At 40.7% G+C, this 13,703-nt stretch overlaps 1 protein-coding gene across 2 annotated transcripts; it reads left to right on the top strand.

Annotated features, from left to right (window-relative positions):
* Positions 1-292: 292 nt before the first annotated feature.
* On the top strand, positions 293-10,917 carry LOC143109036 (spermatogenesis-associated protein 20-like). Of its 2 annotated transcripts, none has more exons than XR_012983792.1 (5): positions 293-1,565; positions 1,703-1,833; positions 6,915-7,274; positions 7,968-8,084; positions 10,506-10,917. XR_012983792.1 is itself a non-coding variant. In XM_076271618.1 (5 exons), the coding sequence occupies exons 2-5, from the start codon at positions 1,711-1,713 to the stop codon at positions 10,590-10,592; spliced, it is 390 nt and encodes a 129-aa protein (XP_076127733.1). In that variant the 5' UTR covers positions 293-1,565; positions 1,703-1,710; the 3' UTR covers positions 10,593-10,917. The 2 variants fall into 2 exon arrangements, 1 of the variants encoding a protein (XP_076127733.1); XM_076271618.1 differs by having other exon boundaries at positions 6,915-7,019; positions 8,010-8,084.
* Positions 10,918-13,703: the final 2,786 nt, after the last annotated feature.

Here is a 13,703-nt window from a genome sequence, read left to right as displayed (position 1 = left end):
TATCTTTTTTCTGTTGACTCCACTGCCGAATGTTTTGAGAAATGTTGCCTTTTGTGTTCTATTAAATAATTTGGTAATTTAGAGGGGGGGGGGGGGGGGGGTTATGTAGAGGGTGGCAGATTATGTAGTTTTTTTTTTTTTTCCTGTGCTGGATCTTTTGATACATGTTGTGTTATGTTTTTTTCTATTCAATAATTTTGTTCATTTTACACTGGGGGGGGGGGGGGGGGGGCAATTCTATGGTGGAAAATGCCCTTTTTTTCCCCTCTGAAAATATAATATGTATTTGTGAAATTGCAGAATTTCAACACTTGAACAGGGACAGATATCCCATGTAGGATTTTGCAAGGGATCTTTCACCACATTCTGAAACTACACTTCCTCCCCTTTCCAATGACACCCCACTTGTGAAATTCTATGGTGGAAAATTGGATATTTAGCCCCTCTAAAAACAGTATATATTTTGTGAAATTGCAGAATTTCAACACTTGAACAGGGACAGATAGCCCATGAAGGATTTTGCAAGGGATCTTTCACCACATTCTGAAACTACACTTCCTCCCCTTTCCAATGACACCCCACTTGTGAAATTCTATGGTGGAAAATGCCCTTTTTTGCCCCTCTGAAAATATAATATGTATTTGTGAAATTGCAGAATTTCAACACTTGAACAGGGACAAATATCCCATGAAGGATTTTGCAAGGGATCTTTCACCACATTCTGAAACTACACTTCCTCCCCTTTCCAATGACACCCCACTTGTGAAATTCTATAGTGGAAAATGCCCTTTTTTGCCCCTCTGAAAACGTTTCATTTTCGCTATCATTGCGAGAATAGGCTACAATATGGAAAATGTTCCCTTTCAGTCTGATCGCTCCAAACATGTATGGGATTTCCTTACCTTTCCAAGAAGTTTTGTGAAAATTGTTCCGGTAGCTTTTGCGATATTGTTGACAGCCCTACCTCACCGCAGTAGGGTGCAGTAAATGGAAGCTTTTGATAGCGCACGCCACTAACGAAAAACGGAAAATCACCAGGACAAACCACTCAGGGGTGTAGGCTACTCTGGAACCATAGGTCACTAATTTGTGCGTTATTTACGTTTGATTACATTTCAGATACGTGTTGGTTTCCTGTAGGCCTAGTATAGCGCTTTATTCTTTCTGTATTTTTCTATGTCCGAATATTGGGGGGGACATTTTGGTCATATTTGAATATTGGGGGGGGGACACGTCCCCCTCAATGTCTATGGTGACTACGGCCCTGTGTCATACTATGTTTGAGTAGATAAACTTGCAGTAGCTTGTAACACTAGCGAGTAGCCATAGTTTTTATTTTCCTCATACTGTCTTTCTGTGGTATGTGCTGTAGTGGCAGGGGAACAGAGAGGCGCTAGAGTCCAGTGGGGAGAGAGCACTAGAGGCCCTCAGGAAGGGAACCACCATTGCAGCTAATGAAGGTCCCTCAGGCCCTGATGTTGCCAACAGATGTTTCCAACAGTTGGCTCATTCCTATGATGAAGACTATGAAGGATTTAGAGAAGCACCTAAGTTCCCTTCACCAGGTAACCAAGTTATTAAAAATAGCTACATTATATCAGCATGTTTTATTTGTTCAGTCCCAGATAGTGACAATTTGAAGGAAACTGAGCAGACGTTTGACTGCAGGCACTGATGGCACATGAATTCTCCTACTTCACAGTGAATCTGATGTTCCTGATGTCATTCTGGGCGGAGAACCGCACTACCTCTGAGGGCGTGGAGGCCTTGGAGATGGCCTTGCACACTCTTCGTATGATGGCACTCGGGGGCGTCCATGACCACGTGGCACAGGTAATCAAAACATCACATGGATCACAACATGTACAGTTCACTAATCTGAAATGTAAGGTGAAGTATTACAACAACTACAAAAAAGACAGCAAATTTAAACTCAGGGCAGACGTACCATCAGACACTCATACATACAGTCAAAGCATAAAAGTCCATTTTAAAATGAGAAGGGTGTGACATTTTTGCCTTTTCATACTTAATGAGTTTACCCACAGTTTGATTATTTGTCATTTTTGTCAATTTAGGAAACCAAAACTAACTTGCCAGCAGATGGGGCAAGAGTAGCACTTGCAAAATCTAAAAAGCACCCACCAAGTGATAGAAGAGAGAACCAGCACAAGTATGGTATTGCAATGATTTAGGCAATGACATAATGCGTAAGTCTTATTGGACTGGATCATCTTTATTTGTTTCAAGATTATGCCCCACTCTTCTGCTCTCCACTCTCCACCTTTTTAAAAGGCATCCTTTATATCTTACACGTTTGTCACCATAATATGATCTGTGGTACTAGTGGATAAAATGAAAACTATGTGCAGTCTTAATCTTCTAGATACTGTTTCATAATGAACACAACACAATTTTTTTGAGCCACACTACTGAGATTTGCTGAGATGATGCTATGCATATTACCTCACCTTATGCTACTGTTCAAATGTTTGGGGTCACTTTATAATCTCCTTGTTTTGAAGAAAAAGCCACATTTTCTGGCCATTAAAATAGCACCTGATCAATCAGTAGTATGGTGTAGACATGAATGTTGCAAGTGACCATTGTAACAGGAATGGTTGATTCTTAATGCAATATATGTACAGTAGGTGTAAGTGTACAGAGGCCTTTTATTAGCTACCATCCATCCTATGTTCCAAAGGCGCACTCTGTCTGCTAATACAAAGCCTCACTCAGAAAAGAAAAGAGAAAAAAATCATCATTTTTTTGCGTTCTCACACGCTCCCCCGTAATGATAAAGTAACAGGTCTCAGGTGACAGTTGTCACACGAAGGCATTTAACGGGTTCACGTCTCTGCAATCTTTCAAGAGTAAACATGCAAGGTCAGGTGTATTATCTTTGCTACAAACTATTCTAGCTATTATTGCCAAGGGTAGACCGTTCAGAAAGGATACCACTAATGGTAGGGTCTGAGGTTGATAAATGACCACTTACAGTTAGCATTCCATTGACCCCATTCATTTGGACGTCACTTTGACATCTAATAATTTTACATCTAACGCGTTTTAAGCCTTTATGTGACCACAGTTTATTTCCAAAGAAATAAAACATCGTACGACTGATACCTTACCTTGTATCTCACTCTATGACCCCGTAATAAATGGTTTTCTAAATTGTATTTATTACGGGCTTTTTCATTTAAAGCTATAGAGAATTAGAAAGTATTCGGAAAAAAAAAAAATATTAAGTGATGTTTTGTTGGATTAGCACTATGTTGGAACAAATTACCTTCCAAAAGCTGCACTTTAACTCAAAGCACGTTCTTAATATTCTGGGTGTGGGCTAGATGAGTGACTGTGTGACAGTCTGTTGTTCAATGTCACGTCTATGTCACCAAACTGAGCTTGTGATATAAACGATGCCCAGGAAACTGGTTCAAATAGGCTTCACTTCTCTCCATTGAAGTTGTATGACTGCGAGATTTAATCTTTGCTATGTATCTCCAATCTTTGCTAGCTACTGTATTTCTTAACCAGTGGCAGTTACTAGTGTGCTTATGAACTGACCAAGCAGCAGAGCTGCACAAGCATCCTTTTAACCCTTTCCCTTATAATAATAGTAATAATAATGCATTTTATATACAGTATAAAGTGCCTTTCAAGACACCTAAGATTGCTTATGCTGTGATTGAAGCACTGTGGCTCTACTGTAAGCTCTAATTTTAAAGATGTATTCAAGAGTGTTTTAAACTAAGTAGCATCTGCTAGATATTGTGAACAATGCAAGCTAACAAAAGCACAGTTTAGCAACTAACATTAATTTGCAACCAAGAAACATGCCACGAACATTGCCTGAAGCAAGGCTGAATGTCTCAAAAAAATGTCTCATATTAGTATAGCGGGTAAATCCCCCCCCCCCCCCCCTTGCCCTTCTCAAACCCGCTTACCAATTGGCTTGTTTTCACACAGAAGAAAAGTGTGTATCGCACTACATTGCAGGTGCAGTGTTTGCTGATTCAACTTTAGCGTTTATCTTGTGTGTAAATGGGGCTCAAGTTTAGAATTTTAAAAGGCTAACTAACTGTTCATTAGATAAGCCTTTTGTAATTATGTTTGCACAGCTGAAACTGTTGCCCTCATTAAAGAAGCAATACGACTGTCCTTCTTTAGATGAATTGAGTATCTGGAGCATAATTTGTTGTGGGTTCGATTAAAAGCACAAAATGGCCAGAAACAAAGAACTTTCTTCTTTCTTCTGAAACTTTCTTTTTGCTCTGAGAAATGAAGGACGTTCCATGTGAGAAAGAGCCTAGAAACGGAACATCTCATACATCGCTGTGTGCTACTCCCTCCACAGAAAAGCATAAACTGGAAAGGATTTGGGAGGCCCCAGTGAACAAATGCTTGACATTAGTCTGTCCAGTGAAAAACAGACATATCACAGGTCCTCAACTGGCAGCTTTGGTAAATAGTACCAAAACACCAGTGTTAACAGAAGAGGTGACTTCAGGATGCCAATCTTCTAGACAGAGAAAAAAAACCCTATATCTCAGACTAGCCAAAAAGAGAAAAGTAAAGAAAAGATGAAGATTGGTAAAAGAAGACAGGAACATTTTTTTATACACGGACAAAGCTCTGCTGTTCTGATCACAAAGAAGAACATTAGTGACCAACCAGATGCTGGAGAAGTGTCAAGCATGGTGGAGGGAATGGTCTGGTTGTGCTATGGTGGCAGTAAAATGGAAACTATACTGAGTAAAAGGAATCTTGAAGAAAGAAGGCTTTCACTCTGATTTGCAGTGCCATGCCTCACCCTGTGGACGTGTTTGATTGGAGACAATTTCATCCAAAAAGTGGTCAAAACATAGCTCAAAACTATGCAGGAAACATGTAGGGAAGAAGCAGTCAGCTGCTATTCTGTCTATAGTAGAGTGGTATAGACATTTTTAAGTGACCCCAAACTTTTGAACGGCAGTACAATTTGATGTTCTAGTAGTCACTTAGCTGGAGCTCCTATTCATGTTTTGCGGATGCACTTGGGCACATCTTCAGTGATGCTCATTGGGTGTCTCGGGTCCTGCAACATCATACCCAGTCAGGGACCATCACTCTCCAAATTGCATTACAGTAGCAGTGATCCACAGATCAATCCTCTTGATCCAGAAGCAACTGGACCCTCTCTTTGCGGCCTCAGAGGTGGATGTGATGACTCCTCTTTTTTCTATCTCTGTGATGCCAAGCAGTACAAATGCTCTGCAGAGCGAGCGACTCACAAAGACTCTGCAACCCACTCATACAGGCTTGCAGCTAGCTCGCCATCCCTGTCTCCACCATTGGCCCAGAAGATTCTGCTACTTTGTATGCTTTCTCTTGAATGCTTCCTCCATGTGGTCCTCTCAGGTTCTGTCAGTTTCCTGTCAGTTTCACCATAACCAGTTGTTTTGAAGCATTGCTCTCAGAGGATGAGATGTTGTCGGGGCTAGGAATATGGATAGAGCTAGCAATGCACCAATACCACTATTTTTAGACCGAGTATGAGTAATACTTACTGTACATATGGGTACTTTGCGATATGAGTTATCAATAAGGCAGTATTTCTATCATATATGAGTATGAGTATATTCACACCGATACAATATTCGATACCAGTATTGGTGCAACCCTAGATAGGGCTTTTCTACCACTCTGCTGCTGGGATCATGCTGGGATCATGATAGCAACCCTCTCCCTGGGCTTTCAGGCAGCTCCTCTGCAGTGCTGGTGAATGGAAGCTTCAGAATGTTGCTGCATTGTTACTGCATTGTTAAGACTCTACGACAAGCTGAGCCACCTGCGAAGGTAGATGGTGATTTTTCTTTCCAAGGTCTTTCACTGCTCTAATATCTGTACTTGATACAGCATCATGATACAGAGACCAGAGAATGTGAGGCTGTATGCCATGTTGCTAAATCCAGGATTTGAATCTTTCAGGCAGGTTTGACTTATTCACCTGAACAAGCCAAGCTTTGAGCTCCTTGGTTGATGTCGGAATGAATCTCAGAGGCTGCAGTTGAAGACTGTACTCAGCATCTTCACTGGCTTCCTAGATCTAGGTGGGATTTAAGGGCCATCCAGGGTGAAGTGAGCTTTAAAGGTTGTATCAGCGATGGCGGGGTAACGTCACTTCTGTTGACGTTCAAACAAACAAAAAAAGCTCGCTACTCCCTCCCCCTCCCTCCCGTGCAATTGAAACTCTCCTGAACACGCATCTCGTTGGTTATTGGTTGGAACACTTTATTTTGGCAACACTTGTTGTTAGCAATTGTTTTTGTGTGCAGATCTCAGAGCCTAGGCTGCCTACAGAGACACATTTTTTTAACGGCCTGCTTATGGGGCAGGCAGCTAGCGGATCGTTAGGAAAGATTAGATGAATGTGATCATTTATGTTTGGTCCTTTTTTGGGCCTGCAATCACTGATACAACCTTTAAAGATGGCTAGAGAACTTATGACTTATGATTGCATAGAAGTGTGGAGTGTGTGGATAGTACTATTTTTTAAGTAAACACAGATGAGAACAAGGAACATATTTTTAATGGCTTTGATGATTGTTTTTCAGGCTCATAAGTATTATGCATTAAATAGCTTGAAGACAATTACACTTGAATTGTTTGAACTGTGATGAGATCTTATCAATTTAACATATTTAATCATTTCACAATGATAGAATGTGAAATATTGTCCTTGTTACCCCCAATGCAAGGGTATTATATTATAGTATTACAGTACTATACACCATCTATAAAAGTTCTAGATTTTTTAAACTTTGACTGATGTTTTCTCCTATTTTACTTTCATTTTGTACTTTCAATAAGACTCTCCCTCCATCTCTTGTGCTTTCTCTCTCCCTCCCCTTCCTTCTCTGTTTTCTCAGGGTTTTCACCGTTACTCCACAGATTCCTCTTGGCATGTGCCCCACTTTGAGAAGATGTTGTACGACCAGGCCCAGCTGGCGGTGGCCTACATCACAGCTTACCAGGTGTGTTTGTTTATGTGCATCTGTATGTGTCTTCATTCTGGATAGTCATAGATCACAACCTAGACTAACACACTTATTCAGCATAAAGCTTGAAGGTTCATTTTATTGGGTGGGAAGGGAATGCCCCAGTTTGTTTGTTTTCCAAGCATTCATTCTCCGCTATACACTTTTTAAAAATAATGTATTGTATTCTTTGGTAAGAAGTAGGGTTTTCTAAGGGCATATCATATTAGCTTATAACATTTGACTTGAAAGGTGAAAGTAATTGTGGTGAATAATTACTTAATATTAATCTTAGACTGGCAAACTTCAGGAAATACTCAGGAATCAGGTTTATTCTGTTTACAAGCTGAGAGGGTACAAAAAAAAGGTCTATGGTCTATGTAGGCCTAGCCCAGGCCTGAAAGGCCTAGGTTGGCCTGTAGCCAACTCCTCCTCTCTTCCGCTACATCCTTAGTCTGACAATCCAAAATCTAAAATCTGACAAACCTTGCAGTTTAGTTACTTTTTAAATGCTTTAAACAAAGAAGAAAATGGCGCCAAAAACAATCCCACATGATTGGTTCTCCAGTTGGCATCAGACACACCTACTCACACCCACTTCACACCTATCAATTCTTATCAGAATAGCATGAGGAGAGATATCATATATATCAGAAATATCACTTATAGAATGTTCCAAACATTCTCACAATCAAATCATTACAATCCTTGTAAGGAGACTATCAGAATGATACCAAACATGAATACATTTACATTTCATGACACATGGATACATTATATCAAGGTAATATCCTTTGTCCTGTGTAAGTAACCAGCACATTAGCATTCCATTGGGGGAGGGGATGGTGTCTTTGTTTAAAACCATGAAGGGTTACATGGCTAACTAAAAGTAGTCTTGAAGTTAAATTATTATCCATTTTAACCATACATTTATTGCTATCAAAGGCTACATTAAGACATATGTCTCTTTGGTTGGGTTGGCCACAGGTGTCCAAGGAACAGTGTTTTGCAGATGTGGCTCGTGACGTGCTGCTCTATGTCTCTCGGGATCTGAGTGACAAGGTGAGCCATCTTCCCCCTCATTAGTGCAGGCGTCTGTTAGCCCCTGCTGACTCGGCACCGTACCACTGGCGACAGATTGCTGAACATCTCCCACATAGCCAAAGCCCCTCGTTTTGAGGTCAACTCATTTCTGTACTGTAGAAGGAACACAATGGCCAAACCATAGTGTGGTGATGAATTGGCCTACCCTTACACGTAGAGGTCACAATTAGACTAACTATATTGGTTATGATTATGTTTTCCATGATTTATAGAGTAATTCTACATTAAGAAAACATGGTAATATAAGGCACATTCACCAGTGATGGTCATTTTTGTTCACTGGAATAATTAATGTCTTATTTTTTATATAGTATAATTGTCATACCAGGTAATCCAGTGGGGAAGGATTATGATTAGAGGCAAGTGTTCTTTTGCTTTTTACGACATAATATGGAAGGACGATAGGAGATTGTCTCTGGTTTTTATTTAGTTCTGAATATTTTTTTGTACTGAAGTAAAGATATTCTTTTATAGAGTATATTCTCTATTTACAAAGTGGATTAATACTGTAACATAAGCAATTTAGCACAAAGTAGGTACAGTATTAATGTACTGTAATATAAACAGTGATATGTTAGATATTGTAATGATAAAAAATAAGAGGGTTCCAGGAGCTCCACATATTTGGCCCATGATTTTGCACTTAAGAGAGGCAGTGGGGAGCTGATGGCTTAATATTGCAGATAATATGTATATGAATATTCCTAAAATTAGAGTAGCTTGCTCACTGCCACCCCCAAAGACATGCCTGTGATGATGAATATTGCTCCTTTTTAAATTTCTTAGTTTCTCTTATTAATCTTCTGGTGTCATCTTGGCAACTACAACATGGAAACCATCAAAGATGCCACATTTAGATCAGTATTTTACAAAGCTTTTTGAATAAGGTTGCCATATGCCATTTAAGATGTTTTACTCATTGTCTCTGTAGTTTTGTTCAGTTCTGATCATCTGCCAGTGGAAAAAGCAGACATTTCGCCAAACTGCTTCAAAACCTCAGTGAGAAACATATTAACATAAAAATAACACTTCTAGTATATCATTGTATATGATTAGCTGATTACATCATTTTCAGTTTGGATCAACATTCATTTACTGTGTCTAAGTCCAATTTGAATTCACTGGAATGGTTCCTGACCACAGTGAACACAAGGAATGTGTATTGGTAGAACAAGGCTGATGTGTTGTATGCAGACATTATTCGTTCTAATCTTTGAGTTTGAGCTTTTATCCCTTTGGGTCTTTGCTAGTATTCATATACCTGGTTGTGAACACACCGCACCACTACATTATCACAGTCATTCTATGGTCTAGGACAAACTGTCAAACCCTGCAGTACAGTATACTATAGGGCAGCCGAACTGTCTCTGCATGCATGTATGCTCAGGTCAAATGCATACAGTGTATGTGTGTACTCTTGATTCCACATGACCTATCACACGTATAATCCGGGCGACAAAATCAATAAAATTGATGTCAAAAAGACTATATTTGATTTCATAATGGGCAGAGTGGGCCTAATAGGTCTGCCTGCATGTGAACACACATGTTCCAGAACACGGCCACGTGTCTGCTCTAGTACTTGTTAGTCCACTGCCTGTTGCCCTCCACTTGCTCCCTGTGGCTGCTCACATCCACATTCTATATAGTCTGGCGTACAAGATGAAAAGCATGTTCTTACCATGACCATAACATGACAGAAAATGTCAACTCCATAATTGAACCGACATATTGATACAAATAACAAGAAAATCCCTTGGCAGTTATATTTTAATGATATGGCATCACACTATAGGCCTACTGGTCTAGGGATGAAATCCCCTTGAAAAAGTCAAACATCTTTTCCACTACATTGTCCCCAAATATTCTTCCAAATTTCATCAGTCAGCTGTTTTATGGTTGATATGTGTATGGCAAGTGTGCTGTAGTTATTAGCTCACTAGTTTAGTCAAAAGCATCCATAAATGGCGTTTTACAAACGGAAGTTCGGGAGGAGCGTGACGGAATTTGCCACGCCTCCTTCTTCAATCGGTCAGGTTATTTATTCGCAGTCTACCCGCGGGGGCCAGCCGTGAATAGGTGTAACGGAGAAACAGCCAATCAAATCGAAGCCTTAATCTGACGTGCGCATATCATTATCGTGTCAATTTTCCACCGAAATCGCGGGTTCGAATCGCGACAGAAGCATTCAAAATATATGACGAATATGTAAAAACGAGTAAAAACGAGTATGTAGAAATGTAGAAATGAGTGTAAATGTTGTAAAAACTCTTGAAATACCTTTTAAAATGTGAACAATTCTAAAAGACCTGATTGCTGAGTGTTTGTATTGAGACTGTCTTCTCTCTACCCCTCCCTTTCTCTCCATTTGTCTTACAGATGCAGGGTAAACAAATTGGTCCCCTCTCCATACTGGAAGAGCTTTCCTCCAATATTTTAATGTCCTGTATTTTTTATTTCCCTTAACATGAACTTTGTATTATATTATAAAATAAAGTCTTATAATGTAAAATAAAGTCTTATAATGTATAGTCATATAATGTATATTATAATGTCATCCTTCCTTTATCCATGATTGAGACAGTGTTTAATAGTATATTTTATCTTGTTGATAGGTACTGATGGTGAGATCATTTCAATGTAAAAGTCACAGGCAGAATTTTCATGAAATAAACTTTATTTATGAATAATCATGTACATTAGTTATGGGGTGCTGGTAGCACTCCACCACAGATGGTAACAAGTACAAACAATTCAAGTGAGAATAAAGCAATACTGCTATGAAACTATTTTGGCCCACCACCACCCCCCCTCTATGGAGGACAACTTTATTAGTTTAAACTTACAATTTCACATAAGTGCTTGAATGATTAATGTGGATCATAACAGTAGGCCATTCAAACATTGTATTGCAAGAAAAATCCTGTTATCACTGAAAATGTGTACATAACATTCTAAATAAAAGTGTTTTAAAGTCAATATAAGGTGTTAGAAAAAGGTGCAAGGGCATGCGTGTGTGTGTGTGTGTGTGTGTCTAGTGTAATGTGTGGATGATTCAGTGGATTTAGGGAGATCTGATGGATAAAGTGTGTGTATGTTTCAAGGTGTGTCTGACTGTGTGTGGCTTTGTTGTTGCAGTGTATAGGGAGATCTGAATGAATGTCTGAGTTGATGGATGATGAAGTGTGTGTGTGTTTGAGGAGTGAGTGATGAATACCTATGACCATCAGAATGTGTGAGGAAGTCTGGTGCATGTACAGTAAGTGTGTAGTGTGGAGGATGCAGTGAGAATGTGAAATACAGGGTTTCTATGGCATAGTAACACTGCAAAAAAAGACTGTAAAACAAAACAATTAAAAGGTGTGTGTGAGAGTGAGAGTTCAAGGCGTGTTTGATTCAGTGTGTACAGAGCAGTAGTGGTGTGGTATGAGAGTGGATGGGTGTGTGTGTGTGTGTGTGTGTGTGTGTGTGTGTGTGTTTGTGTATGCCGTAGTGTGTTCGAGGAGTTAGCTGGGTAGCTAGTATCATGAGTAAAAGATGACAAAAAACAACCAAACAAAATCAAAAGGTGTGTGTGTGAGAGAGGGAGAGTAGAGTGCTGATGTGTTTGTGTGCGCATTGTGTAGCCGTGGCAGCGCGTGTGTGTGCTGTCCCTGGGTCCGCTGTTGCTGGGCGATACATTGACACTGCTGCTGGCCCTGGGTCTGCTTCTGCTGGACGATACAGCGCCATTGCTGCTGGGCCCTGGGTCTGCTTCTGCTGGACGATACACTGTCGATGCTGCTGGGCCCTGGGTCGGCTGCTGTCAGACGATACACCGCCACTGCAGAACCGGCCGCTGCTGTCAGACGCTACACCGCCACTGCTGCTGGGCTGTGGGTCCACTGCTGCTGGACGATACGTTGCCGATGCTGCTGGGTTCTGGGTCGACCCTGCTGAGCCCGTCTGCATTGCCTGGTCAAGGTGCCACCACAGTCCTTTCTGTCTCCCTCTGTGTTCTCACGGACCTGTACAAATAATTAAATGTCACCATTTATGTACAGTCCTTAAAGCGGGTAACTGAATATGACCACAGCGTTGTGCTAAAACATTTGTTCCTTTTAAGAAGTCTCCTCAGATTTTTTATGAAGGGAAGGCAGCTGGTGGACTCCTCCTGAGGAACCAGGCACTCCTGGGTGGTGGTGGGGGCTGTCCGCTTTGTGCAGCTGAACCTCCACCTGAACTTTCCCTAGGTGGGCTTGGAGGGCTCCTGGATGCTTCCCAGGGAAATAAAGGTCTCAGGTGCAGTGGGGGTGCCAGGTGTGTCGGGGGCCTCAAAATGTAATGACAGTGTCTCCTCATGCACTGTCTGGTCTTATTGTAAATAACAGGGACTGAGCAGCTAAAACATTTGACCTACCATTGAGAGAGTATCCTTTGATTTAGCTCACACAGCTGTATCAGCGCCCGACCCATCATCCTACGCACATCACGCTCTGGGGTCACCTCCTTTCAGTGCCACTGTGTCCCTTGCCTCCATGTACACCCTGTCCACCCTCTTGATCTTCTAGGTAGTGGTCCCCTTCTGGCGGTACTCAAGGGCCAGTTCTGCTGCAGCGGAGGGCCACGGGGTCAGTTGGGAGGACGAGGGCTCAAACCTAAAGGGGGGCAGGGCACAGATGCAACTTTCTACGAGGAAAAGACAAACAATTTAAATCACACCATACAGAATCCATTTTGAAGACACACACAGATCCCTGGAGTTGTAATAATAGCCCATCACTATTAGTTTGATAGTGGTGTACTCATTAACACACGTTAAAAAATCAGGTGTTCTGTTTACATATCTAAAGCATACTTAGACCTCGAATTTGGACTCCACACTGTAGTAAATACATCTAGAGGGTCTAAACATGCTAGCCAGATGATCTGATGAGGGCTTAAATACATTTACAGAGACCCTCAGCCCTCGTAAAAGTAGTAAACAAAAATAGTTCATTCATCACTCTGTTTTTAGCATGGAATTCCCGGTTGACATGTTTACACTTCTAAAGCATATCTACACCTCAAATTCCAACTCCAAACTGTTGTAACACCATCTCTATGCTCTTAAGAAGTGAGCTAGGGTGTCTGGTCACGTTTTTAAAGTATTTCCAGTGATCGTCAGGTCATTACAGTGGCGATTGGTAGCTCATTCATTTTCAATGCATTTAGCATTCTAATCGCGGTTGATATTCTAACGCATCTAAAACATATTTAACCTTTACATTTCGAGTCCACACAGTAGTAGTACATTCCCCAAGGTCTCAATGTGTAAAATCAATAGTCTGATCGCATTTTAAACGCATTTCAGAGAGATCGAACCTAGCTATTTTAATGTAAACAAGCGGTGCTAGCCTAGCCAATTCGTCGCAGAAAATTTGTGTCAGTACGGCGCTAACAAGATATTATCACGTAAAATCATGAATATCAGACAAATGATCCAAAAATATATCGAGTTTCATTCATTGGATAGCGCATAATTAGACCAAACTTACCTGAGAGTAAAAAGTAAGTCCGATATCTGTCATCGGTAACGCCCATAGATATATACACTAG

This window comes from Alosa pseudoharengus, unplaced genomic scaffold (genome assembly GCF_046254945.1).
Source record: "Alosa pseudoharengus isolate Yale_2024_CS ecotype anadromous, Long Island Sound unplaced genomic scaffold, YU_APseudo_1.1 YU_APseudo_1.1_scf_66, whole genome shotgun sequence".
Taxonomy (NCBI): Eukaryota; Metazoa; Chordata; class Actinopteri; order Clupeiformes; family Clupeidae; genus Alosa; species Alosa pseudoharengus.
The sequence above is the reverse complement of the archived record's forward strand: the minus strand, read 5'-3'. Positions and strand labels throughout refer to the sequence as shown.

Coding starts and splice junctions, on each gene's coding strand:
- LOC143109036 (XM_076271618.1), top strand. CDS start 1,711: ATGTTCCTGATGTCATTCTGGGCGGAGAACCGCACTACCTCTGAGGGC. Junction 7,020..8,009: donor CCTACATCACAGCTTACCAG/GTGTGTTTGTTT, acceptor GGTTGGCCACAG/GTGTCCAAGGAACAGTGTTT. Junction 8,085..10,505: donor CTCGGGATCTGAGTGACAAG/GTGAGCCATCTT, acceptor TTTGTCTTACAG/ATGCAGGGTAAACAAATTGG.